The sequence below is a fragment of the Spinacia oleracea genome, chromosome 6 (assembly GCF_020520425.1).
Source record: "Spinacia oleracea cultivar Varoflay chromosome 6, BTI_SOV_V1, whole genome shotgun sequence".
Classification (NCBI taxonomy): Eukaryota; Viridiplantae; Streptophyta; class Magnoliopsida; order Caryophyllales; family Amaranthaceae; genus Spinacia; species Spinacia oleracea.
In genome coordinates, this window is record NC_079492.1 from 125154862 (window position 1) to 125181665 (window position 26804).

At 36.6% G+C, this 26804-nt stretch overlaps 4 protein-coding genes across 7 annotated transcripts; 1 reads left to right on the forward strand and 3 right to left on the reverse strand.

Annotated features, from left to right (window-relative positions):
• Window positions 1-79: 79 nt before the first annotated feature.
• On the reverse strand, window positions 80-7899 carry LOC110796001 (OVARIAN TUMOR DOMAIN-containing deubiquitinating enzyme 12-like). Of its 4 annotated transcripts, none has more exons than XR_008923478.1 (13): window positions 7688-7899; window positions 7338-7386; window positions 6499-6866; window positions 6260-6420; window positions 5584-5657; window positions 4673-4727; window positions 4245-4319; window positions 4056-4129; window positions 3129-3177; window positions 2112-2196; window positions 1281-1337; window positions 951-1019; window positions 80-382 (listed from the first exon to the last, which is right to left on the reverse strand). XR_008923478.1 is itself a non-coding variant. In XM_056831589.1 (13 exons), the coding sequence occupies exons 3-13, from the start codon at window positions 6842-6844 to the stop codon at window positions 321-323; spliced, it is 915 nt and encodes a 304-aa protein (XP_056687567.1). In that variant the 5' UTR covers window positions 6845-6866; window positions 7338-7386; window positions 7688-7899; the 3' UTR covers window positions 80-320. The 4 variants fall into 4 exon arrangements, 3 of the variants coding, with proteins under 3 accessions (XP_056687567.1, XP_056687565.1, XP_056687566.1); XM_056831589.1 differs by lacking the exon at window positions 951-1019 and having other exon boundaries at window positions 6499-6570; window positions 6694-6866; XM_056831587.1 differs by lacking the exon at window positions 951-1019 and having other exon boundaries at window positions 7688-7898.
• Window positions 7900-9779: 1880 nt separating this feature from the next.
• LOC110796030 (translationally-controlled tumor protein homolog) lies at window positions 9780-10560 on the forward strand. Its single transcript, XM_022001059.2, has one exon. The coding sequence runs from the start codon at window positions 9898-9900 to the stop codon at window positions 10411-10413; it is 516 nt and encodes a 171-aa protein (XP_021856751.1). The 5' UTR covers window positions 9780-9897; the 3' UTR covers window positions 10414-10560.
• A 1122-nt stretch (window positions 10561-11682) lies between these two features.
• LOC110796000 (uncharacterized) lies at window positions 11683-16771 on the reverse strand. The gene is made up of 2 exons (XM_022001029.2): window positions 16414-16771; window positions 11683-12179 (listed from the first exon to the last, which is right to left on the reverse strand). Exons 1-2 carry the CDS (start codon window positions 16652-16654, stop codon window positions 12103-12105), a joined length of 318 nt encoding a protein of 105 aa, XP_021856721.1. The 5' UTR covers window positions 16655-16771; the 3' UTR covers window positions 11683-12102.
• A 7231-nt stretch (window positions 16772-24002) lies between these two features.
• Window positions 24003-24825, reverse strand: LOC130463575 (uncharacterized). The gene is made up of 2 exons (XM_056832744.1): window positions 24467-24825; window positions 24003-24372 (listed from the first exon to the last, which is right to left on the reverse strand). Exons 1-2 carry the CDS (start codon window positions 24823-24825, stop codon window positions 24003-24005), a joined length of 729 nt encoding a protein of 242 aa, XP_056688722.1.
• Between the last annotated feature and the right edge of the window lie 1979 nt (window positions 24826-26804).

Consider the following 26804-nt stretch of genomic DNA (forward strand, 5'->3'; position numbering starts at 1 on the left):
AATAATCAACTCAGAGTTGAGGAAATCGAGCTGAATGACAAATTGAAAAAGGAGCAACGAAGAAGCATGAACATAGAAATGGAAATGGCATGCGAATCAAAATGCATGCCGGACATTATATATATGTATGTTTGTGTTTCAGGCTCATTCTCATTACCTGCACAATTATATCGAAGGCCGCAACAGAGAAATACAAAGAAAGAATAAGACATTATTGCAAATAAAATGCCATGCTCGCACGGCTGCCCTAGACACATATATACAGATTACAGAAGATGAATTAAAAGTGTGAAAAGCATCCCATATAAATACGTCTCTCTTCAATGGTTTCTGAAAAGCCATCCTCTTTTCTTCTTTTTCATCTCCATCGGAGGCGGCACCTCTGCACGTGGTATATTCAACACCTTAATTAGCCTTCAGATAATTTAACAAATCAGTTCAATTCAAAACAAGCCATTATGGATTAGTACTTGGATGCTCTTCCACAGCAAAAACACATAGCTAATACACGACTGTGTCACGCTCTCTGATACATAATCCCAATTTCAGGTAATAGAATCACAAACTGTGGAGTGACATACATACATGATATATCTGTATGTAGCAACCAGGCTCAAATATCTGCAGTATTTTGACATTAGGTCACCCATCCATTTGTCAAAACGCTTCGCAGCTGTTATCGGGATTTACCACAGCATACAGGTTTTGGAACATATCTTAAGATACGTGAGGGCATTGCAAAATAATATGGGTGGAGACCCTATAAGAGTCTTGTGATTACATGTTTTATAACTACTGGACTGCAGCGGCATCGCAAGCTCCCCTCTCTATCCATTACTCTGGCCTTGAAGACCCAACACTCATAAAATTATCCATTGACCTTCATTTCACAATTGGAGGACAAGGAACACAATGGAATTTTAGGCTAGTCTAGGGGAGAGAGAGTTCACCTTGATCTTTGGTCTCATAAACAACCAAGAGATGTTGGATAAACACTCCAATTCAATGCCCTTCCATGTCTACACACAAAAAGTTACTGTAAAATTGCATGTTTCTTACTATCCAAACACCACTCTTCCATTAAATTTGATTCAATGTCCTTCATGAGACAGCCCCCTCCTATCCTCTCTCCACACACACACACACACCCAAAAAGACACACAATAATTGAAAAGCATAACAATTGAGAGAGAACTAATAATTCCATAGAAACTGAACTACATGTATGGCCACTACTCTTAGTGGTAAACGAATACAAAGAATGAAAGAATTGAATTTACCTCCTTGTGGATAGATTGAATTGTAGTGCACTTCAGCCCAAAAGCTAAGAAAGATGACTGCATAAAACCCCAAAAATAGAGAAATAAGATTAATTCTTCACAGGAAGAAATTGGACCACGACATTATGAATATGAAGTTGAAAAAAGCTCTATCATGAAGTTAAGCTATACTCCCTCCGTCCCTGTTTTTCTAATCCGGCGTCCCAACATTATAGTTCTGTTTCTTTTCCATATTCTCCACTTTCCCACGTACTATTAATTAATATGCATTGGAAATACAAAAAAACAAAAACATCTGTTATATACTTATATTCCACTTTCCCATGCAAACCAATTACCAATGTACTATATTCCACTTTTATTAAAACCCGTGTTTTTAGTCAAAGAGGACTATAATTATTATGGACGGACGGAGTATATATAAAACTTCTTTCGAGTACCAAAACAACATCAGCAAAAATATGGAGACTAGATTTTTTTTTCCAAGTTGAAAACTCTTCAGTTTCATGAAAGTATTATTATATTTGTTGAAGCATTTGCAACATCAATTTAGGGATTAATACCTACTGACAACTTCCGATCTCGAAAAGTCTTCATCAACCTCATATTACTAATTACAACAACCCATAGGACCCAATGTCCAGTTTAAGTGATGAAAATGAATAAGATAAGTACACAGCTAGTACATATCAGGGAACAAAAAAGACGGGTATCATGCTCGTTAAAAAAAGGGGTGATGGAGAGTGTAAAGGGTGATAAATTATCAAATAAGATTTTAAAGAACAACAAAATGGAGCCATGATGTACTCAAAGACAACAGAAACAGCTCACCTCGTTTTGACTTTTGAACCTTTGGAATAATCTCCATATAACAGGTGTCCTTGAAAGAAGTTATGAGGAATATCTTAACACCATACTGCAAGAATAGGCTCCTATATATCAGTCAAGTAAAATATTCCAGAAGCATAATACCATAAAAAAAATTGGGTAAAAACAATTCATCAAAACATATGCACAGTATAACACAGAGCACTTCATCATTCAACAGCAGAGCCACATCCTAGTCTGTACAGCTTAAAGGAATGAAGGGGAAATTCGAAGTAAGGACTGGTGACAATCTCACCTGTATTACAGGATAGAATTAGAGAGTAGTGAACTAAATTTCCCTAAAATTGTGATGTGTCGGCAGCAAAGGCCAAGAAGTCTCATGGTGTTAACAGACAAGCGGGTAACTTAATGATTCATGGAGCAATTTAAGATTTTAAGATTTTTAATCGACAACCCAAGAGGCCAATACACATTTACACAGAAAGCATGAAAACACGTTGAAATTGATTGGCAATGCCTGTTATCTACTTCCTACTTTTTCACACACTTTAAGAGAAAGGAATCGAACTTCTTTATTATGAGGGCATAAATGGAAAGTTCCATTATTTTATTAGGTGGGTGAGAGGTTAGAAGTTAATAAAGAGAATAAAGTGAGGGTATAAATGTCATTGCATACAAAACTACTCTCCATTTATAGTGTGGTGCAAGTATTGTGATGGTTCCGTTTCAGAGAAGTGTTGCAAATAAAAAGAAACGGAGGAAGTACATTATAAGAAAATGCAGTTATGCATATTTTCAAGACTTATTCTCCACTATCCTGATAATAATACTATGCAGAATATGAAGTATTATGACTTCAGCAACTGCAAAGAATTCAACGAGGCCGAAAATGAAAAAAAAAAAAATCGGTCTCCTGCTTCTAAAAACAAGCACCAGGTTTCTTGATCGAGAGTCCAACAGTAGAAAAGACGAAAAAGGAGTAAAAATAAATCGAGGGCAGAGCTATAAATTCATGCATACCGAGTCAGCAGCTGCCTGCAAGGTGACATGATCTCCCCATTCACCACTCCTATATTCCAAATATGTAAAAAAGTTAAGACATATTGAACATAAATAATAACCACATTGAAAGTTTTCAGAAAAACAACCGAAACAACTGTCAAACAAAATGTTAGAAAACTGAAATTTCCTTCAACAAGGAAAAAATGAGGGGGCATTCAGGAAATAAGATTCCTGAGAAGAAAAAAACTCAAACACCAAGGAACCAGAATAAGCTGAAGCAGGTTGATGACCACATTAAGAGTTTTCAGAAAAACAACCGAAACAATAGAGTGAAAACTAAAAAGTGGTGTTTAAATAAGAACTAGTTAGTGCCCCGGATGATGCTCCGGATAGTAGAAAAATGGATCAATTAGATTATTATAACCTGTTTGATGTCTAATTTAATTTGTTACAATACAATATATCTTTCTTTGTATATGTTTTAATAAATTTTATCATGTAAGGATTAGTAACTCGTAAAAATAATGACTAATTAGTGATGTGATACTATTATGAAATGTTTCAGATCATTTTTATAATTATATTGAATTAATATAATTTTGAACGTATAAGAAACAATAAAATGAGTTGTGGCATAGTGGTTAAAATATGTAATCAACAAATGAGAAGTCACAGGTTCGAAACCCATGTGAAGCATCGTTATAGAAGGAAGCGACATGCGGCGAGATAACATCCCTTGCCTTGGAGTTTTAGTAATAGTATAGATAAGCACACTACTATAATGAAAAATATACATCTTAATGGACCACCTGTATCCCAATAGAGTGAAAACAACATCTAAGCACATGGCAGAAATGCAGAATGCCAATCCTTACTGATATTTAAAACCATAAAACAATTCTTCTAAAAGATTAGATGAAGAAGTTAAGCAAGATTTATACTTACTTGGACATCTTGTTCAAGTATTCACCATACTCCATGGGAACATATCCCTCGTAAGACTCTGGTTCTGATTTGAGCTGAAATAACCAACAATTCAAACGAATAAAGGCATACACTACCAATGGCACAATAAAAACAATCAAAAAGGAAAACTCTCATAGCAACTCATATTTCAATTTCTCAAGAACCCACCTGACTCACAACCTGTTGCCTCGCAAACTTATGGTGTTCTGGAGTGCGATAGAATTGATCTGACAAAGCACGAAACTGAGAAAGTGCATTACAAGTTCAAAAGTCAGACGTTAGTGATGCAGTTGTACAAGTTTACTACTCTAGAGGAGTAGTGATGATACTTGAAGGCAGTAATGACAAGATTAATTGCGTTGCAGGCAATACGACCAATGGGAAAATGATACACAGTATTGGCAATATTAGAATGTATTAGCTTCAATCATTGGAGCTCAGTGGATTGAGAAATTCTACTAGCACAATGTAACCCAACCAATTGTAAGATACACACAGAAACCAAATGCTAACACAATCAAATAAAAGAATTGGCCAAGGTTGAATCACTAATTATGCAGCATTTTACAAGAATGAACAAGTATAAAACAACTAACCTGGCAATTGCCATCCCCCTGAACCTTGCGCTCAACCAAATCATATAACTGCAATCTGATCAAAAGTGCCTCTGTTATAAAAGCCATAACAGTGACAATTGGAACGAAATTACTGGCAAGAACTATAATAGGAAACATAACAAATTAATTTCTCCAAAGTGGCACCAAGCAGCCACTGAAAAACACAGACAACAGCAGCAAGAACATGCCACCATAAATAGTGTGTAAATTATGTAATGGATAAATTTTAGGACAAATTGTTTTTTACCACCTATAAAAATCAAAATATTGTTTTTTACCACCTAAAAAACTAAAACTTGTATTTTACCACCTAAAAAAAACTTAAAACTTGTATTTTACCACCTGAAAACGAAAAAGTAGATGAAACCTTTTTGTCGCTACCTAATTCAATTTCCCTCAAATTTTTTGCACTCCCTTTATGATTTTCTTTAACTCTTTCACCCTTCTCTCTCTATTTCATTAAATTTTGTTAATTTTATGAATTAACAGTGGTGACAAATTATGTGAATTCATGGAAAATAAGAAAGCGGGAGAAGAGAACAGATTTAAATACATGAAATAGTGGAAGAAAATAACATATAAGAAATATTACCGTTATTGTGGCCCCCCACATGACATTTTCATCAATTTTCTCATTTTTCATGTGGTAAAAAACAAGTTTTAAAAATTCTTTAGGTGGTAAAATACAAGTTTTAGTTTTTTAGGTGGTAAAAAATAATTGTAAGATATTTTTAGGTGGTAAAAACAATTTATCCTAAATTTTACAATGGAATAAAAAAAAAAAAAACTTCACAAGACAAGGTTGGTCTACTCTTTGATCAATCTCCCATCATACCCCACCAGCCCACCTCCCAACAGCAACATAAACCCCCACAAAGATACATCCATACCTATCTAGTAGTCGTTGATGATCTGAAGTTGCTTCATCCATTGAAGGAATTTCCCCATTAATTCGAGGGACATGCTGCACAGGCAAAACATATTGTTCATTTGAATGCTTCCCTTTTAAAGCTTGACCAAGAATACTTGATCATAAGTTGATTTCTACTAATTAAAATATACGAGACAATAGACATATAACAATGACATTATACAACAAGCAGTATTTCTAACATCAACAATATCCCGAGAATACACCATCGATAATGATTCATGGGGTGGGGGAGGGTAACATGTTCCAGGTCTCCAGCTTTAAACACCATTTCCATGGAGTTCGATTTTATCATTGACATAGGAGCTACGGGGAAAAGGTCCACGTAACATCAACACACAACTAGAAGGTTCAAAGCAACGTCAGAACTGTTATAAATTTACATTCTAGTTCTCTCCTCGTGAAAGGAGGGGGATGGGGAATGGAAGCCAGAAATTAATGGACAGAAGAAGCTAAAGCTTAAAAGAGTTGCCTTCTCTTTAGGTGTCTTCTTCTTCCCCTATTATGCCTATAGACTAGCATGATGAACTCTGATATGAAAGATATTGACCTCAGAAAGGGACCTTCTACTGTGGAACATTTACACAAGTGGGCTAGAAATATGTGACAGGACCATACACTTAAGGATTACTTACTGGCACAGGGATCATCTGGTTTAACCTCTTCCCCAGTTCTCCATCAAGTGCTGACTCATCCGCAAATTCCAAAGAATACGAGTAATCTTCACCATCATTGGATCTTTCTCCTGGGCTAGAACATGAACTCGTATCATCTGCCTCCTGGGCGTTCTCATGAGCTGCAGTTCAAGAATATGCACATGAAAATGGAAGAAGAGCAAGGAGAAGTGTCAAGGCAACTAATCAAATATATATACCGGGACAGTAATTGGCGGAAGATGGTACAAGCCAGTGTGATGATAAATTGGATGAATGAAACAGCTCTGGTTCTGTATGTAAAGATTGAGCCGCATTATCAACTTCTAATCTAGAAAATTCTTCTTGTAGAGAATGTGCAAGTATTGCATCATGTTCTACATAATTACAGTCAGAATTACACACTGTATCGTAACTATACTCTCTCATATATTGTTGATGATAATTGCTCCCTTCTTCTGTGTTATAATCCCCCCCATAAGTACTATTGAACAGTGGTCCAAAATCAAGAAGATCCAAACCCCACCGAATGACATCTTGATCTTGATCTTGTTCATCGGTAGTCATCTAGTATTAGATGACCAAAAACCTGCGCAAGATGCCAATGATAAAAGAAGTCAAACTCCAGCAGTTTGACACACACAAAAAGTTACAAAAACTTTAGCGGAAACCTAAAAACTGAACTAATTTGAACTTATCAGAACTGAACTAATTTGAACTTATTAGAACTGAACTAATTTGAACTTATTAGAACTTAGTGGAACTAATTAAAGTTGATTGACCTGATAGAACCTTGTTGATTACTAGATAGTAAACTTATAGAACGTGATTAGAACTTATTAAACCTTATACGACCTGATTGCAACTTATCTGAACTTATTAGACCTAAAATTTTCTTGTTTAAGAACGCAACCATAATACAACTTTGAAAATAATAGCTACGGTATCTCTAAGGACATGAAATTTCAACAAATAAAGGACCACTTCAAGTCAAGTTAATGGGGTTATATAATATGGACAAAGGCCCGTCCCTGAGGCCGGGTAGGAGGAGCGCCCGTACCTGAGGCAGGGCAGGAGGGGCTCCCGTTCTGGGTCCAAGAAGAGATGACCTGTGATTGTCAGAAATATTGAATCATATAAAGAATGATTATACGAATTGTCAAGTAGAATTAAGTCAAACAACACCAAAACAAACCCAACAGAATACAATTAACAATTTGAAACCCATCATATCAGAATAATGGAATCAGTAATTCTAATCAATCTTATGAGAATCACATCAGAAACATCGAATCATAGAAAAACAAAGCTAATAAAAAACCCAACAGAATTTATTTAACAATTTTACAATCAATAAAATACAAATAAAATGAACAGTAAAATTGATACAAAAAACTTGTAGATAATTACCGAGAATAGAAGCAGCAGAGAAGGAAAGTGGTTGGCAGAGGCGCCACCGACTAGAGATGGTGAACCACAAGATGTTTCTTTTGTTGTTAGGGTTTTAAGAGGAGGATGCGATTGCGATTGCGATTCCGATTGCAGGAGGAGGAGGAAGAAGATGCAGAGGGCATGCGACTGTGCGATTTGCTAGATTTGGAGTTTGAGGAGCGAGAAAATTATTGATTTTGTTTTTAGTGGACACGTATGCATTTATTTAAATGTTTTTTTAGTTTACACGTTTCTATTTTTGGTATGTTGCGTCAAAATATGGTTTATGCACCCGTGTGCACAATGTTCACTGTGCATCTTATTTTTAAATAAACATATAGTTTAAATACAAAGAACATATTGTTCATACCCAAAGAACATATAGCCAATGAACATATACTCCAAATCCATAGAACATATACTTTAAATATTTCATTAGTACATGTACATTGAAATCATTCTCAATGTTCTTTAGATTTTCAATAAATGTTCTACATAGTGAACAATGAGCACTGTGCACCCGGATGTATAATCCAAATTACGATGTTACGTAAAACGTAAATACTTAATCCGTATTTTAAATATTGCACCATTTTTATTTTTATATTATTCAATACGGATATATGGTGAAAGTTTTAATACCAGAGGGTATACTTAACAGTGATTGAATATTTTATGTAGCTTTGAAGTTATTTTAAGGAAATTGTAATCTACTCCGTACTACGGAGTATTGACTTCCTATGGTCCTATACTCCCCGCTTGATATGATTATGCTCGGTCAAACGGACTTCGCAAAATTTGGGTATTAATTTAGGGTGAAACGGACTTAAACTAAACAACTTGATCAAACGGACCAAATTAACAACTTGATCAAACGGACCAAATAATAAACCAAACTAGAAACACTAGTACTATGTATCATCATTTCACCTACTTTCATAAGTTTTATTAAAAAAATCAAAACGCACTCTATTAATCTCAATCACAATGTCTAAATAAAATAAAAATAAGGGAACGTCTGAACGACATAAATAGTGATTGTTTATTTGACCCTTTATTAAAATAAAAATAAATAAATAAAATAAACACAAAACATTTTATATTACAATATAAATGAGAATTAATTTTAAAAGATATTTACTAAATTAAGAAAACTATCAACAAAAAGGGGAAGTAATTAACCAAATAAGTATTATTGTATGTGCATTTTTAAATTACAAGCATACATCTCGTGCATAAAAAACTTACAAACTTTTATATAAGGCGGTCTTACACAAAAGACCACATTGGTGTCATATAAGTTAAGTAATGAAACCAATTAGTTAAACAATAAAACCAATTAGTTATGCACTGTAATCAATTAGTTAAAGTACTGAAACTCATTAGTTAAACACTGAAACCAATTAGTTAAGCAATGTAACAAATTAGTTAAACAATTAAAGTGGTCTTTTCGGTAAGGCGGTCTTACACAAAAGTTGCCGAAACTTACAAACTAGTGTCTAAATAAAATAACAATCTAAGGCCCTTTTATGTAGACAATATATAAGAATTCTAAATTACTTAAAGCATGTGCATTGGTTGGCTCTTCAAATAGCTCTTAGAGGTTTCTCCACACTCTCTCTACCACTATCTCTCTATAAGATACACTCAAGAATTCATTCCTAAAACCACCAACATTGGTTGGTTACTCAAATGAGCTCTTCAATCTCTTTTTAACCATTTGGTGGTCCATTATTAATTGTCTTTTAAAACAAAATTAATATTCACTTTTCAAAGTTACTCCTCATTTTTCAACAGGAATACGAGTAGGAATAGGAAGAAAAGATTAATTAGAGTTATTCAGCATACGATAATACACAACCAAAACAAATATAGGAAGAAAAAATTAAGAGTTATTCAGCAATTAGGAAAGTGCAAATCTTGTATGTCAAGTTTTTATCTTTTTTAACTTTCCTAAACCTATATGTACTTTTAATGTTTCCTCTTTACGTAAGTTTTTGTTTCCTATTAGGTTTAGGTAAATAGTTTTAGCTTGTATAAATACAAGGCTAGGCCAAGGCAAAAATCACAAATCACAAATCACAAATCACAAATCACAAATCACAAATCACAAACAAAACAAATTAGCCTGATTCTTATTCTTTTATAGCTCTTAATTATCAAGAACGATCGAATTAAGAGAGAAAAACATGTTGATCTACGAGGATCTGATTAGTGGTGACGAGCTTTTATCGGACTCGTACGAGTGCAAGGAACTCTTCAATGGATGTCTATGGGAGGTAGATGGAAAGTGGGTTGTTAAAGAAAACCGTGGTGTTTTCAACATTGGTGCTAATCCTTCAGCTGAAGTTGGAGAAGACGACAACGAAGCTGTTGATGATGGTGAAACTGTTAAAGTTGTTGACATTGTTGACAACTTTAGACTCCAAGAACAACCTGCTTATGATAAGAAGCAATTTGTTGCATGGGTTAAGAGATACATCAAGACTCTTGTTACCAAATTGGAGGCTGATAAGGCTGTTCAGTTTAAGAAGAATGTCGAAGCTGCGACTAAGTTTCTAATGTCGAAGATGAGTGAACTTCAGTTTTTTGTGGGTGAGAGTATGCATGATGATGGTGCTACTGTTATGGCTTACTATAAAGATGGTGCTACTGACCCGTCTTTCTTCTACTTTGCTCATGGTCTTAAGGGAGTCAAGTGTTAAAAGGGCCAATTAAAGCTGTGTTTCTGGAATTTTAATTGTTTTCTTTCTGCAATATTTTGGTTAGTTCTGGTAATGCTGTGTATCAGATCGTTTTCATAAACGAAATACAATTCTTAGCATATATGGAAATTATATGTTTTTTGTCAATGTCTTTAATATTTACAAATAGCCCGAAAGAGCCCTAATTAATTGAATGAATTATAATTATAAATACAAATAAGTTTTAGGACTTGAAAGTATGACACAGCTATAAATACAAATAATATGGAGGAATTTCAAAAATCCTTTATAATTAGAGAGCAAAATCGAATAGCATTATAGCAGCAATTGGCCATAGCACCCAGAAGCTGGTTTTTCAGCAACAGTACGTATATTGGTCTCTGGAATTCCACATTGTTCCTCTGACCAAAACTTGACTGTAGATTGGTCTCTCCAATTCCAAATTGTTTCTCTGGAAAATACTCATTAAGGGCATTTTGTGTTATTGTTTTAAATCTAGGGGGTATTTGGTGCATTAAGGCAAATCTCATGGGCAATTCATGAAATATCCGAATAATAATTCATCTATTTCTAGAAGAAATATTATTTAAAACAAAAACATGATACTTTCATTTATATAAAGAATTAGGAAAATTTGTCAAATACAACTGCGAAAAGTTGACACTTTGTAGGTTACAACATCAAAATTCACGACATTTGAAATTACAATGCACGGTCGGATTCCGACAAACGGAGACCCAAAATGATGTCATTAATTATTAACATAATTAAATGCTTTAAAAGTGAAAAAACAAAAACCAATTTTAGGGCCTTGGGAGAGTTAATTTAATTGAGTTTTTTTAAAAAAGTTCTTATTACATTAATTATGAATTGAAAATTAATAATGACATCACTTTTAGTCTTTTTTTTGTCGGGATCCGACTAAAAGTCGTAGTTTAAATGTCAGTTGGCTTCTACGAAGTAGGTTGTTATTTACATGTACTTTATTCCACTTTTCCATACAACTCAATCATCATTTGTGCTTTATTCCACTTTTTTATGTACTACATTCCACTTTTCTTAAAATCCGTGTTTTTGGTCAAACAGGAAGATAATTATGGGACGGAAGGAGTAACTAGCAAATTGATAACTTTTGGTAGTTGTATTTGACAAAATTTCTATCAGTTATTCATCATCAAAACTCAGGAACTTTTTGACATTTCTTAATTTTTTTCACAAATCTAGCTATCATAATACAGATTAATATATAAAGTTGAGTTTCAGTCAAAGTCACGAGACAATAACACTTGAAATTCCAAAATTTCGCCAATTGTTGGGTCTCATACAACAACAACTCGACGTAGCAAATATAATTTTTTTGAAGATCCAATTTCAAGCATCTCCTTTATTCTTATAAACAATGGAATCAAATTACTAGAACTACTGTCTGCAAGAAGTCTCTTCTTCCTGCACTACAAAGTTAAAAGAAGAAAAAAATCATAAGATTGATATAGGTGGTTACAACAATCATTGTAGAAGAATTTTAAACTGAAAAACAAGCAAAAAAATGCTCATAAAAATTGGTACACATTTGCTCGTAAATGTACTTGAACTGGGCAAGTAGGAAACAATTTTTGGAAGCAAATGGAATGAAGATGTGGTAAGCTTCATCAAAGAGTGAAACATAACTTAAGGGCCAATTTCGGATCGCTATGCTGCTGTCTTCAGAATCTCCTCCGATGGAACCTCCAATGTTGCACCAGCGTGATCTTTACTTGCTTTCACTTCTGCAACGCATAAGTACAATTATTGGTCCAAGACATATAATGCAGTAATGTAAATAAAGCTCAATAAGTTAACTCGAGAGACGTAAAATACAAATGGCTTCAATTCTTAAACATAAAAGAATGATGTGAGACAATAACACAAAAGAGTCACAGGTCCCTTACAGTCTATAAGCAGATGATACCAAGAATGTCACACAGAAACTCCACCTGAAGAATGGAACTCAACCATATATTTCGACATTACCAACTTAACTTATACCTCTGTTGCATAGTGATGGACGCCTGGGTGTTAAATGAAATCAGCAGTCATCCTTCGGATATGAAACTGTGATGTTCCCTAGTAATGGAAACTGTTGCTGCTATAAAATTGAGTCAAAACTCAAAACAGTAATAGCTAATACTCTCTACCCGTCCTAAAGAATAGGCCACTTTAATATTTACTAAGTTAAACTGTGAACTCTTCCATATTACCCTTAAAAATACCCTCACAAAGATATTCAAATAAAGACTCAATTGGTATGGAAAGATATAAATATGTTTTAATAGTGAAGGATGATTATGATATTTTAATTCAACTTCTTATAATGACTGCCAATCAAATGCGGCTTTTTTTTTTGCCTTTAAGTATTTTGATAAACCACCAAATGAAGGTTGAATAACAGAGCAAAGCAAAACTCAATAACCTAATATAGCTTCGAAATTGCATCAGTATCTTATGTTGCCCACATTTTAGAAAAGGTGATAACATGAAGACTCTTCATATGCACACAACTATAGGGTCATAAAATCTCTCATATATTTCCTTTTTTTGATAAGTAAAAAGGATAATACTAACAGCTCAAAAAAGGACTACAAACATTGAGGACAGCTATCCTCTTGATGCGTGCAGCAGCATGGTTCTTCTTGAGTTGGTGTTTAAGTGTCATGTTGTTTTGCTAACATGTTTAGTTTAAGTGAAATTTGTTGGCTACCATGCTTTTGGCACTCGCTTGAGTGAGTTTTTGGTGGTTTTATTTCGTCTTTTGTGATTTCAATTCCTAGTTTGTTTAAGATTTGTTTTTTTCAGTTTTCTAGTCCCTAAGTAAGGTAACATTTGCTTTTCAATTCCTAGTGTTTAAGTGTCATGTTATTTCACGCATCACCTATGAACATGAAAACAAAGATTACAGATAAACCCCAATTCCTTTGAACCTCCCCAACCGTGTAACTCTTGAAAGCCCCAGCTCCCTAAGCCCACAACGACGCTAAATAGGTGACCTTATCCCACATTGGATTAGAAGACAAACAAACTCGTGATGAGATCCTGAAGTTCCTCTCTAACCACACACCACATGACTGCCATGAAAGTATTGTTTTATAAACACCTTTTTCTCCTTACCCTTAACAAAACCCTAAAACAAGTCTGCAACCAATCCAAATCTCTGTATGCAAACTCCAAGTTCTTCATGTAACAAAAACAACCTCTCAAGGTAACTCACCAATTCCCTAGTTACAAAACAACCGTCCCCAACTATAACAGAAATATCAGCAAATTACACAATCAGCAGTCAGCAGGTCTTTTTGCTTTTCAGCAGCTCTGCAAGCTACCTTAAATAATACGGAGTACTTCGAATGTTTTCGATGACAGCTTGCTTACTCTTGCATTTCTGACTGAAGATTTTTGCATTCCTCTAAAATTTCTCACTTATTTGTCCTTTGGGTTTTCTCGACGTGAAATAAAAGAGGTCAATCATCTTCCAACTCAAGGCTCTAACATAAACAGAAAGAGCCAACACACAGGGGTCCCTTACCCAGTCCAAGATCAAAGTTTCAATTGCAATTCATCATCCACTATCAATATAAGTTCGGGTTTTATCCCCAGTACCATATCAGCCAATTCACTCAATTGGTCGTTTCCTTGCTAGATTCCAACTATCTTTCCAAAATGACCACTCTACAGAAATACATATGGCCAAGTAGCAAAAATAGCATCTAATTTCCCAAAGTTTTTAAAAATATAGACAGAAAGCTAAGGCTTAGTTAGCTACGGATTATGAAGGCTAGTAGATAGGGGTTCCCAGAAAGAGGAAGCTCCCGAACTTCAGAGCCAAAAATCATCATATCACATCGCCTTTCCTATGAGTCATATATATTGTCTATTCCTTCTCACTCCTGCAACTAATAGTCTAACACTCAGTCCTCATTTGCTAAGTGAATACAAAATTATCTGTTTGAGCAGGCTTGGAGCTTTCAATGTTTTGTTCAACATTACAAATAATTATGAAAGTTCAAATTCATGTAGCGAACTTGAAGTTTGCTTCACGTTCCTCTTTTTACAGCAAGCCTAGATTTGTGTCCTAGAGAGTAATTGGAGGGGGGGGGGGGAAATATTGCAATAATAGCCAATAAGATTTAATAGATGGAGAAATTTTTGCATTGAAACACAGTTATATTGTTCAGCATCAGAACTATAGAATCCAGATGTTAGAGAGATTACAAGAGAGGGGGCAGATCAAAGACAGAAAGAAAGAGGTGCTGTTAATCTGTTATCTCCTATTTATCAGAGATCCCAACAATAAGTAGTTTCTTCCCTCCGATCTGAGTCTATTCAAACATACGTGTTCAAAATGTAGCACCCAAAGTTAAACCAAGCAACAGCTTCAACTTTCTCATTTGAGGAAATACCAAATTGATTACTCGGGGTAATAGTTTAATGTTTATCCCAGTTGTTATTTTACTAACTAGAACAGCACCAAACACACAGCTAGAATTTGACCCGCTTAACACTAAAGTGGAATGTGCTTGCCACATTTCACAATTTCGCCGTCAGAAACTCCAAATGATTGGAGTTCGCTAATCACGCATCGAGGTTCTCAGGAATTTTGGAGCAGATATAGCACAAATCACATGCAAATAGATGAACACAAGAACAAAACTATAGGAAATCAGCAAAATCCTAGGAGATCAATAAGCTAAAGTTACTTCGGCCATCCAACACACTATAGGAGATCTTAGGGAACCAATAACTAAACATCATCAATGGACTAGCTAGTTCCACTTCCAAAATTTGGAAAACGTACTTTTAACTAAGCCCTAATACCTATCCAATCAAGCTGATCAGAATAACATAATAACAATATAATCTGATTTTCCATCTAGCAAACATTCAACTAGCAGAATGATCCTCCAATTATCCAACATCCTCATTCAGACAATTAATCAAACATTTGCTGGGCAATCTAGTATCGAAAACGAACTTCGAAACAACAACTTTGCCTCCGCAAATTATAAGCATTTCGCAATAACCCAACAATCAAATAAAGTCTACCACCCAGAAAGAAAGAGGTGCTGTTAATCTGTTATCTCCTATTTATCAGAGATCCCAACAATAAGTAGTTTCTTCCCTCCGATCTGAGTCTATTCAAACATACGTGTTCAAAATGTAGCACCCAAAGTTAAACCAAGCAACAGCTTCAACTTTCTCATTTGAGGAAATACCAAATTGATTACTCGGGGTAATAGTTTAATGTTTATCCCAGTTGTTATTTTACTAACTAGAACAGCACCAAACACACAGCTAGAATTTGACCCGCTTAACACTAAAGTGGAATGTGCTTGCCACATTTCACAATTTCGCCGTCAGAAACTCCAAATGATTGGAGTTCGCTAATCACGCATCGAGGTTCTCAGGAATTTTGGAGCAGATATAGCACAAATCACATGCAAATAGATGAACACAAGAACAAAACTATAGGAAATCGGCAAAATCCTAGGAGATCAATAAGCTAAAGTTACTTCGGCCATCCAACACACTATAGGAGATCTTAGGGAACCAATAACTAAACATCATCAATGGACTAGCTAGTTCCACTTCCAAAATTTGGAAAACGTACTTTTAACTAAGCCCTAATACCTATCCAATCAAGCTGATCAGAATAACATAATAACAATATAATCTGATTTTCCATCTAGCAAACATTCAACTAGCAGAATGATCCTCCAATTATCCAACATCCTCATTCAGACAATTAATCAAACATTTGCTGGGCAATCTAGTATCGAAAACGAACTTCGAAACAACAACTTTGCCTCCGCAAATTATAAGCATTTCGCAATAACCCAACAATCAAATAAAGTCTACCACCCAAATATCATCAGGGGAAAAGCAGAATTTCACCTAACAACAGAAAATTTCAAAAAAAAAAAAAAAAAAAAAAAGAAGAAAAAAGCAAAAATTGGAAAAGAAAGAAATTACCATAGCCACCACGTTCATTGAGCTTGGCTTGGACGATCATGGTGGAGATGAAATGGGAAGCCTCCTGAGCTTCGGAAATGAGTCTCTGAATATCGGCTTCGGATTTGACATTTTTGTTCTCCTCGAATTTGGTGCGGACTTCCATGGCAGAAGCTTGAAGCATCTGGGTATCTCCAGAAAATGATTTTCGAGTGGCTTTCAGTACTTCTCTGTACACTTTAAGCACTTCCGTCCTCATCATTTTTCTTACTTTCTCTCTCCTCTTTTTTCTGCTGATTTGATCGTTGATTTCTGGGTTTTACGGTTGTTGAGGGGGATTAGCGGTGTTCGAAGGTGGGTGATTGAAGGGAAGCTCGAAATATGACCCGGAAAGTTCAACCCGATCCGATTGATACGGTGAAGGCCGGAAACTATACCCGAAACTAGATAGTTAATTTATTTATTTTTTGAGGGGAACTAGATAGTTAATTGAAATTAATTCCAAACGATTTTTAAGGATTTTTTTTTTGTCATAATGGACTTCTTATAAAAAATTTGTTGTAGAATAGGACTTAAAATTGATTTTTTTTTTTTTTTTTTGTTGTGAATTGAGATGTTTATCCATTTTTCAATGGTTGATTTCAATATTCAAGTGTTGACTAGCACATACAGGTCAAGTGCGTATTAAAAAATTATTCAAAATCTTAGTGCTCACTTTTATTTGTCTACTAGACTAGGTCCCGTGTTGTGCATGCACGAATATTTAAAAATTATTATTTGATCATCTTTTTTATAAAATATTTAATTGAAATATTTATCCGCTAAAACTAATGTGTAATTAATAAATCTGGAACATACCCATTTATTCATCTAATATGAAACTTTCTCCCTAATACGTACTCTCTCCGTCCCATAATACTCAACTCGGGTTGACTGCCACAGAGTTTTAAGCAATTTAATTGACTTATGAATTTGTTAGGTGGTACATAGTATTTGATAGTGAGGTATTTTTTTAATATAGTTAGTGGAAAATGTATCAAACTTTTTTGAGGGATGAATGAGGGGTTGAATTTTTTTAATGTTTTTATAGAATTAAAGTAGGAATATAAGTGGGTCTTTGATTAAGTGACAGAAATGATATTAAGAAAGTATGTCATTTATAGAAACGAGACGAGTATTAAGGGACGACTTTATAAGGAAAACAGACGGTATTAAGGGACGAATGGAGTATTATATAATTCATCCGTTCTTTTTTAAATGATACATTTATTTAGGCACGTTTGCTAATGCACGATTTTAAACACCAATATCTTCAATTATGAATACTCCCTCCATTCTTAAATATTAGTCCTGTTTTGACTTTTCAACTCGTTTCAACTCAATATTTAAACGTAAATATCTCCAATTGTGTATGTTAAAAAAATATAAAAATTTGATATTGTTAAACTACACATTAAGACGAACAAAATAAGATCACATGAATATGTTTTGAAATACGTATTGGAAAGAAATTAGAAGATTCTCTTCAAATTGTGAAAAGTGTCAAGATTCCAAATGAGACTAATATTCAAGAACAGAGGGAGTAAGAAAAATTAATATTTAAAAAATATTTATTGTGACGAATCTAATAAGAACCCACACGAGTATGTTTTTTCTCGAATATAAATCACAAAAGGAAGTCAAAAGAGCTTGTGTGAATAGTATCTAGAACTCAATTGTGTCATCTAATAAGAAACAGATGAAGTATTTAGAGGTTGAATATGACAATTTGGCCAAAATATTTGATATGCCTAATATCTTAATTTGACCAAAATATCGAGTAAATATATTTTGTAGAACTGATATATCATTTGACTAAAGTATTACCAAAATCATCTGACACTGTAATATTCTATAATCTTATATTGTGTTATTTTTTCATACAAAGTAATTTATACAAAAGGAGAGAAAATAGAATAGTAATTAAAGTAGATATATATGTTTTATAGTAAATAATTTTTTGACGGAAAAAATTTACACTAGGAAATGACATGTGTCATTCCTATTGTTTATTCAGTGCGTCTCATGTGTGACGCGCGCAACTAATATGGAGAAAGTTATAGAAGAGTGTTACTTGATTTCTATGCTGATGTTAGTTATACATTGTATTCGCCGTTACTTTTTTTGTTTTACTGCAGTTTCTTGAATTTTATGTTAGAGGTTGCTTGTATAGACGAGTGTTACTTGATACTCTATGCTGGTGTTACTTATACATTGTATTCGTCGTTATTTTTCTTATTTTATTGCAGTTTCATGAAAAAGTTTCCTTGTATAGACTAGTGTTACTTGACTTTCTATGATGATGTTACTTGTACGTTGTATTCGCTGTTATTTTCTTGTGTTTACTACATTTTCTTGAATTTCATGTTCGAGGTTCCTTGTATAGACTGGTGTTACTTGATCTTTTATGTTGATGTTACTTTTAGTTATTGCATTTTCTTCAATTTCATGTTAGAGGTTCCTTGTATAAACTAGTGTTATTTGAATTACTATGCTGATGTTACTTATACCTTGTATTCGCGGTTACTTTTTTTTGTTTTATTGCAGTTTCATGTAAAAGGTTCCTTGTATAGACTAGTGTTACTTGACTTTCTATGATGATGTTACTTGTACGTTGTATTCGCTGTTATTTTCTTGTGTTTACTACATTTTCTTGAATTTCATGTTCGAGGTTCCTTGAATATGCAGGTGTTACTTGACCTTTTATGCTGATGTTACTTTTAGTTATTGCATTTTCTTCAATTTCATATTAGAGGTTCCTTGTATAAATTGGTGTTACTTGAATTTCTATGCTGATGTTATACTTTGTATTCGCGGTTACTTTTTTTTGTTTTATTGCGTTTTCTTCACTTTCATGTTAGAGTTTCTTTGTATATACCGATGTTACTTTATTTTCTATGCTGATGTTACTTTATTTTCTATGCTGATGTTACTTTACTTTCTATACTGATGTTACTTTATTTTCTATATGTTAGAGTTTCTTTGTATATACTGATGTTACTTTATTTTCTATGTTGATGTTACTTTATTTTCTATACTGATGTTACTTTTTTTTTCTATATGTTAGAGTTTCTTTGTATACACTGATGTTACTTTATTTTCTATGTTGATGTTACTTTATTTTCTATACTGATGTTACTTTATTTTCTATGCCGATCTTACTTTATTTTATGCCTTTAAACGCGTTGGGTTTATTTATAAGTGTGAACATATCACACCATCAAGTTGATGGTGTGGCTGGTCTCATATAACACTTGAAGTTGTCTATTTTAATATGATGTGCTGTAATAGATTGTTCCTTTTCCCTTACCCATTTAATAACAACCCCCTTAATGTTGTCTTGCTATTGACCTGTGATCAATGATCATCATTAGATTCATCACCCGTCTTGCCTTTGGCCCGTCATAAGACAATCCTTTTTAACCCGACCCATTATTGACACGCCAAATAACCAAGGCTAGGAGTGGGCCTAGTGGCTAAAGCCTTACAGTAGGATAACATCATGTATCCCACGCTCCACTATTACCATGTTGTGCGGGTATTTTCGAATAATAACCCAAGATTCAATTATTCACCGGTTCACCCCAACAACATTACCTTGGGTTGAAAATGCTGAATTTACTTTGCACTTTCGCAGCACCATTTACTGTCTCTGATCGATCCATCCCATATCTTAAAGACTGCAGTACAATAGTACACATCCACATTATTTCATCACTGTAATAATTTTTAAGTTTAACTAGCTTTTAATCCCGTTCAATGAACGGATAATTATATAGTGGTTGTTAAGCCGTCTTTTAAAGTGCTAATTTTATCGAGGGCTTGCGTTTTTAGTGGGAATAGATGATTCATATAGAAGTGAAAGTTGAAAAAAAAAATTAGATGGTGAATTAATTTGAGTGTTACAGAGGGAGATGGAGTGACCGAGTGGAAGCAATTGAATGAATATGAATTAAATTATGAATTGATGTTTAATGAGGAAGATGAAATGAAATAGGTGTTGAAGCTGTAAAATATTTCGTATTACAAACAACAAAATGAGAAATTGATTTTTTTTTTATGGATGAAAGATATATGAGGGTGACATGTGTCAACTAATCATATATGGTAAGGTGATACGTGTCAACTAATCATATATGGTAAGGTGACACGTGTCAACTAATCATATGTAATTATCCTTTTTAAATACTAGGTATTGATGAATGAATATTTCCTCCGCCCCTATTTTATCGTTCTGTAGATTATGTTTCATTTTGGATGTAAATTGTGCACATAAGCTGAAAAAGTGTGATCACAAGGAGAGATATAGAGAAAATGTAAGTGGAAAAAGCTACTCTGTATGTTTTAGTTATGAGGCAAATTGAAGGGGAAATTCCTACAAGAAATATGAGACAATTAAAAAGAACTGAGGGGTAGGTATTATGTAAACTAGCTCTTGAGCCCGTTCCAAGAACGGGCAATTTGTGGTTATTGAACTGTCTTTTAAAATTCTAATTTTTGGAGGGCTTGTATTTGAGTAGAAATACAAAATTTAATACAGGTGAGAAATTTGAATGTTAAAAGAATATATAAAATTAAATTATAGATGAATTAATAATAGTGTTAAAGAAAGAGATGAAGTGGAAAAGATTGAATATGTTATATGAATTAAAATTGAATGGAGAAGATGAAGTGAAAGAGGTGCTAGAGTTGTGAAATATAAACATGAGAAACAATTGAAAAAATAAATGATGGATGAAAAAAAGGAATGCCACATATCAAAGGATGAATGAAAAAAGGGGATACCACATGTCATCTTTTTTTTTTTGAGGGAAAAGACGAGCTAGTTCATTAATCAAGGGACAAAGTGTCCATGAGTACATACGGAGAGATTTCAGGAGGACAATGATTCTCCCAAATCTGTTCAATACCAAAAGGAACTAGCCTCGCAAGGTGATGAGCGACAAAGTTGCCATCCCTTCTAACATGTGACCAAATAATAGAGGTAAAATAAGTGCTAAAAGACATTATATCTTCCAAATCTGAATCAAGATCGGAAAAGAAAATGGCACCCTTCGACAGACGAGTAATCAAGAATTGACAATCCGACTCCAATATGACCCGTGTAAAACCATACTTGCGGCCCAATTTAATTGCGTTTGCAATTGCTTTTGCTTCGGCGATTTCCACCGGCCAATACGCTCTGACTCTTCTGCACGAAGCAAACAAGACCTTGCCGTACGAATCTCTAGCTACTACACCCATGCCGACCCAACCGTCTACAACAAGGCAAGCATCCATATTAATCTTTATCACTCCAGGAGGAGGGGCGACCCATTTGTTTGGGATTTTGGTGACAGCTTGGCTTGGTCTCTTGTAGATGCGTAAACAATACTCACCTTGTTCCACCACCTGACGTTGCATACGGGCAATGAGCACATTATCAGGAGCTGATTTCTTTTCAAAAACATAGCTGTTGCGTTCATTCCATATTATCCATGCCAAGCAAGCTGCTCGCTGCTGTATCTTCGCATCACAACCCACCCAATTTGCTAGAAAATCGCACCAAGTAGTCGTGCTTCTCCATTGAGTGAGTCTCTCACACCCACTATTTGCCCACAGCCCTCTAACCCGCACACAGTAAAAAATAACATGGTCTATGCTTTCCGCTTCCAAACCACACCAAGGACATTTCGGATCGTCTATGAGGTGCCTCCTGTGCAGTAGCTCGCGGACACGCAGTGTGCCCGTACTAATGCGCCATAAAAAATGTCGGACTTTCGGAGAGACCTCCAACCCCCAAATCACAGCCCATGCCTGGTGAACTGCTTCTAGGTTCAGTCCCTTGCCAAGTAGATATGTTGTTTTGACAGAATAATTACCGTCCTTCGAATATGCCCATGTGAGGACATCGTTTGGGCTTCTCCAACTGAGGGGTAATGCGAGTATGCATCTCCTATCACGATCATTGAACGACTCCTCAATCAGCTCATTGTTCCAAGCTTCAGCTTCGTGGTCAATTAAGTCGCTTACCAAGGCAATGCCATCCTTTGGTGTAGAAGTTATGAACCTGCCCTCCTCGTCTTCTACCCACGGCTCTGACCAGATATTCACCTTTACTCCATTACCAACACGCCATATAACCCCCTCCTTTACCAAGGCTTTTGCACTCCACACACTTTTCCACGAATAACTACACCCATAACCTAGGGAGGCCTCGAGAAAAGACGTGTGTGGGTAGTATTTGGCTTTCATCACCTTGCCTAACAACGTGTCATCACCATTCACTAGCCTCCAAGCTTGCTTGCCAAGTAGAGCATCATTGAACACCAATAGGTCTTTAAAACCCATTCCCCCAGCACACTTTGGTTCGCACATTCCAGCCCAACTCCGCCAGTGTACCTTCCTTTTCCCCGCCTCCGAGCCCCAAAAGAAGCGAGCCATAGCTGCGTGAATGTCATTGATTACCGAAACCGGGAGCTTATACACCCCCATAAGGTATGTAGGAATGGCTTGTATAACTGATTTCAGTAGGATCTCCTTCCCGGCTCTTGATAAGAGCTTCTCCTTCCACCCTTGGAGTTTTTTCCATATTCTATCAAGTAGGGCACCAAAAACCGCATTTTTCGATCTTCCTGCTATTGTAGGTATCCCCAGATACTTTACATGTCTCTCAACCTCCGGCATATTTAAGAGACCCAACAACTCCTCCTTGCGGTCTGACCTTATACCCCTCTACTAAATGAAACTTCCGACTTTTCAAAATTAATTTTCTGTCCAGATGCTGCTTCGTACTGGTTGAGTATATCAACTATCAATGAGCATTCCTGTCGGTTAGCCCTTGTAAAGAGAAGGCTATCATCGGCAAAGAGGAGATGTGATATTTCGGGGCCGTGCCGGCTGGCCTTAACGCCATGTAACTTCCTCTCCTGCACCCTCGTTTGCAACATACGGGAGAAGGCGTCTGCCACTAAAATAAACAGGAAGGGTGATAGAGGGTCTCCTTGGCGGAGGCCTCTTGATGGAGCAACCGACCCACAGACTCCACCATTAATTATAAAGGAGTACGACACCGACGTCACACAATCCATTACCAAATTTACCCACCTACCGTCAAAGCCCATAGTAAGCATTAACTTCCGTAAGAAGCCCCATTCTACACGGTCATAGGCTTTGCTCATATCTAGCTTCATCGCTATGTAGCCTTTCCGTCCCTTGCACCTCTTCTTCATGGTATGAAACAGTTCCAGAGCTATGAGAGCATTATCTGTAATCAATCTTCCTGGCACAAAGGCACTTTGATTTTCTGTAACAATACTCGGAAGAATAGATTTTAATCTGAGAAAAATAACTTTGGAAGCCAATTTATACAGAACGTTACAAAGACTAATCGGCCTAAATTCAGAGATCGTTTTTGGAAACTTAACTTTAGGAATCAAAGCCACATTAGTTTTGTTAACGGTTCCAGGGAAGGAGCCACCATGCAGTATATTACTCACGTACATAAAAACGTCATCACCAATGATATGCCAAAACCGTTGATAGAAAATGGCATGCATACCGTCTGGCCCCGGGGCCTTACATGGATGCATCTATTGGAGAGCTTCGTGAACTTCCTCCTTGGTGTACGGTTTGAGTAATTCCGCATTATTTTCCGCCGAAATGGTGTTTGGCACATGCTGTAACACCTCATTGAGATTTTCTGCTGATGGGCTCGAAGAGCTAAAGAGCTCTTTATAGTAATCCACCACAATCTCCTCTACTCTGACCTCATCATCCTGCCACACACCGTCCTTATCCGTGAGTCCAGAAATGTTGTTGCGTTGCCTCCTTTGAGAAGCTTTGTGATGAAAGTACTTAGTATTTTTGTCCCCGTCTTTAACCTCCAAAGCTCGGGATCGCAAGTACCAATAAGCTTCGTGTTTTGCATGGAGGTCGTCAAGGGTTTTCTCAAGGATAGTGCTTTTCCTCACAAGTATCCGATGTTACAGGCAACTGTTGGACCGCATGGAGTGCCTTCTCTGTGTCACTGATTTTCTTACCAAGGCCTTCGAACCTCGTCCCACTCCAGCCTACCAAACTACTAGCTACAGCAGCTAGCTTCCTCTCTACTGACTCGCCCACCGCCCTGTTCCATGCCTCCTTGACCACTTGTTCACACTCTTCGTCAAGCAGCCAGCTAGTTTCAAATTTGTACCCCTTCCCCTTCTTCTTTCTTTTCTGTTTTCCAGCCGTTTTTGCCCTTACTAATAAAGCAGCATGGTCTGATTTGTAACGCATTAAGGGTTCAACACCAACACCAGGAAACAACGAGTACCAGGATGGAGACGCCAGCACTCGATCAAGTCGCTCACGTACACGTGTTTCTGGAGTTAAACCCCGTTCCCATGTGTACCAAGTGCCCTCAAAGCTCATCTCCCGAAGACCACATTCATCTACTGCTTCCCGAAATTTTCTTATCTCCCTTCGGTCAGTGTCTACCCCACCCTCTTTCTCCTCGTAGCCCAAGATCTCATTGAAATCTCCACCTAGCATTATTGGTACATCAGCATCCTCACACAAATAGCGAAGTAGGTTCCAAGTTTTATACTTGCTTGCCCCGTCTGGCCATCCGTACACACCCACAAATCTCCAACTTCTTGTCCCCTCTTTCACCTCTCCACAGATATGATGTTGAGAGTACGAGGTCAGCGAGAAACAGACCCTATCAGATTTTCAGAATAGGGCTAGACCCCCATCTTTTCCCCTACTCGAAACACCGAAGCAATTAGAAAAACCCAACCTACTGCGCAAAGCTTCAACATCTTGCTTACTTATCATGGTCTCCGACAAGAAAATCATATCCGCGGCATACGAACTACTCCAACGACGGAGTTGACGAACAGTCCAGGGGTTGCCGATCCCCCGACAGTTCCAAAATAGGTAACTCATTGATCTTGGCGGGGTTGACCACTGCCAACCTCCGCCTCAACTTCAGTACTGGTGGTTGAGGGGAACTCTACTTTGCTTCGTTTCCCATCAATGCCGTCATACTGATCGATAACCATAGCCTCTATCTCCCTATTGCGCTTCTGCTCCACCTGCACTACCTCACTCCCACTGGGAGTATGACTATCTCGGGCCATCCTCTTCCATCCCCTACCCTTCTTCGGGGCACTCCCCACACCTGCAGAGAAAACTACGGGCACTCCGTGTGTTAATTCCACTTCTCTTGGAATTTGATCCACCTCTCTCGTTGAGTGAAGGGTCGGTTGTCTAGCTCTTTCTGAAACCTCTCTACCATCCACCACGTACCTCACAGACCCATCAGCGAGTATGAGGGGGTTAATCACTGGCTGGTTGCTTTCAAAGTTCGTCGAACCTTTCTCCTCTACCGTAGTTTGCATGGCCTTCGAGGGAATCAAGGATAGTGACACATCCTGCAGCTTTGCCATAACCTCTGAAATGTTCTTTATCGGTTGTGCACTAGGACCATGCTTTTTCTTAGTGACAAACAAGGGCCTAGCACACGAGGTCGCCTTATCCGTCGTCATCTTTTCCCCTTTATTGACTTTCCATGGAGATGCTCGAAGAGTCTCGTTGAAACGTCGCTCCACCTCAGCTTCTCCCATGTTAGCATCACAATCTTTGTCACCATGCCCCAACTTCCCGCACACGTAACAGAAAACTGGTAATCTCTCCAATTTGACTGGGAGTTCTTGGACCTGCCCGCCTCTCAGTTTCAGTTTTACAGACCAAGGCAGCTCTTTCCGTGCGTCAATCAAGACTCTTATTCTCAATGACTTGTTGATGCCAATAACATCTGACTTGTCCATTCTAACATACGTACCCAATATCTCTCCAAGAGCCCTAGCATTGTTCTCGTTGTTCCTACCCCGTAAAGGCAAATCGTAAACCCTAACCCAGAAAGGCACTTGGTGCAGAGGCAGTTCAGAGGGGCGAACCGTGCCTGTGATATCTGAAAGAATTAGGGCATGATGGTCAAAGTGCCATGGTTGGGACTCCATAACGAAAGCCTTATCCCTCCAATGGTGGAATTGAAAGAAAAAAAGATTTTTCTCTATACAGTTTGCCTCTAATCCGTGTTTAGGGTTCCAAATTCGTTTCATAGTGCCTATCAAAGCATTCGCATTTACGTTCCTCTCCGTCCAAAGCTTCCCCACCACGCCAAGACTGATCTTTGCTTCCTCCTCTTCATCCCCTTCCTCCTCCCAAAAAACCTCCGCTTCCTCCTGCAAGGGTAAGTGATCCCAGTCTTCGTCCGCCATAATCGAACCAAAAATTCAACAAAAGCTCCGAGTAAAGAAGAATAGGCTAGTATGGAAACTAGAGCGGCAAAAACCCTCCCAAGAGAAAAACCCTAGAGGGAACAAGAATATGTGCTTATACCACAT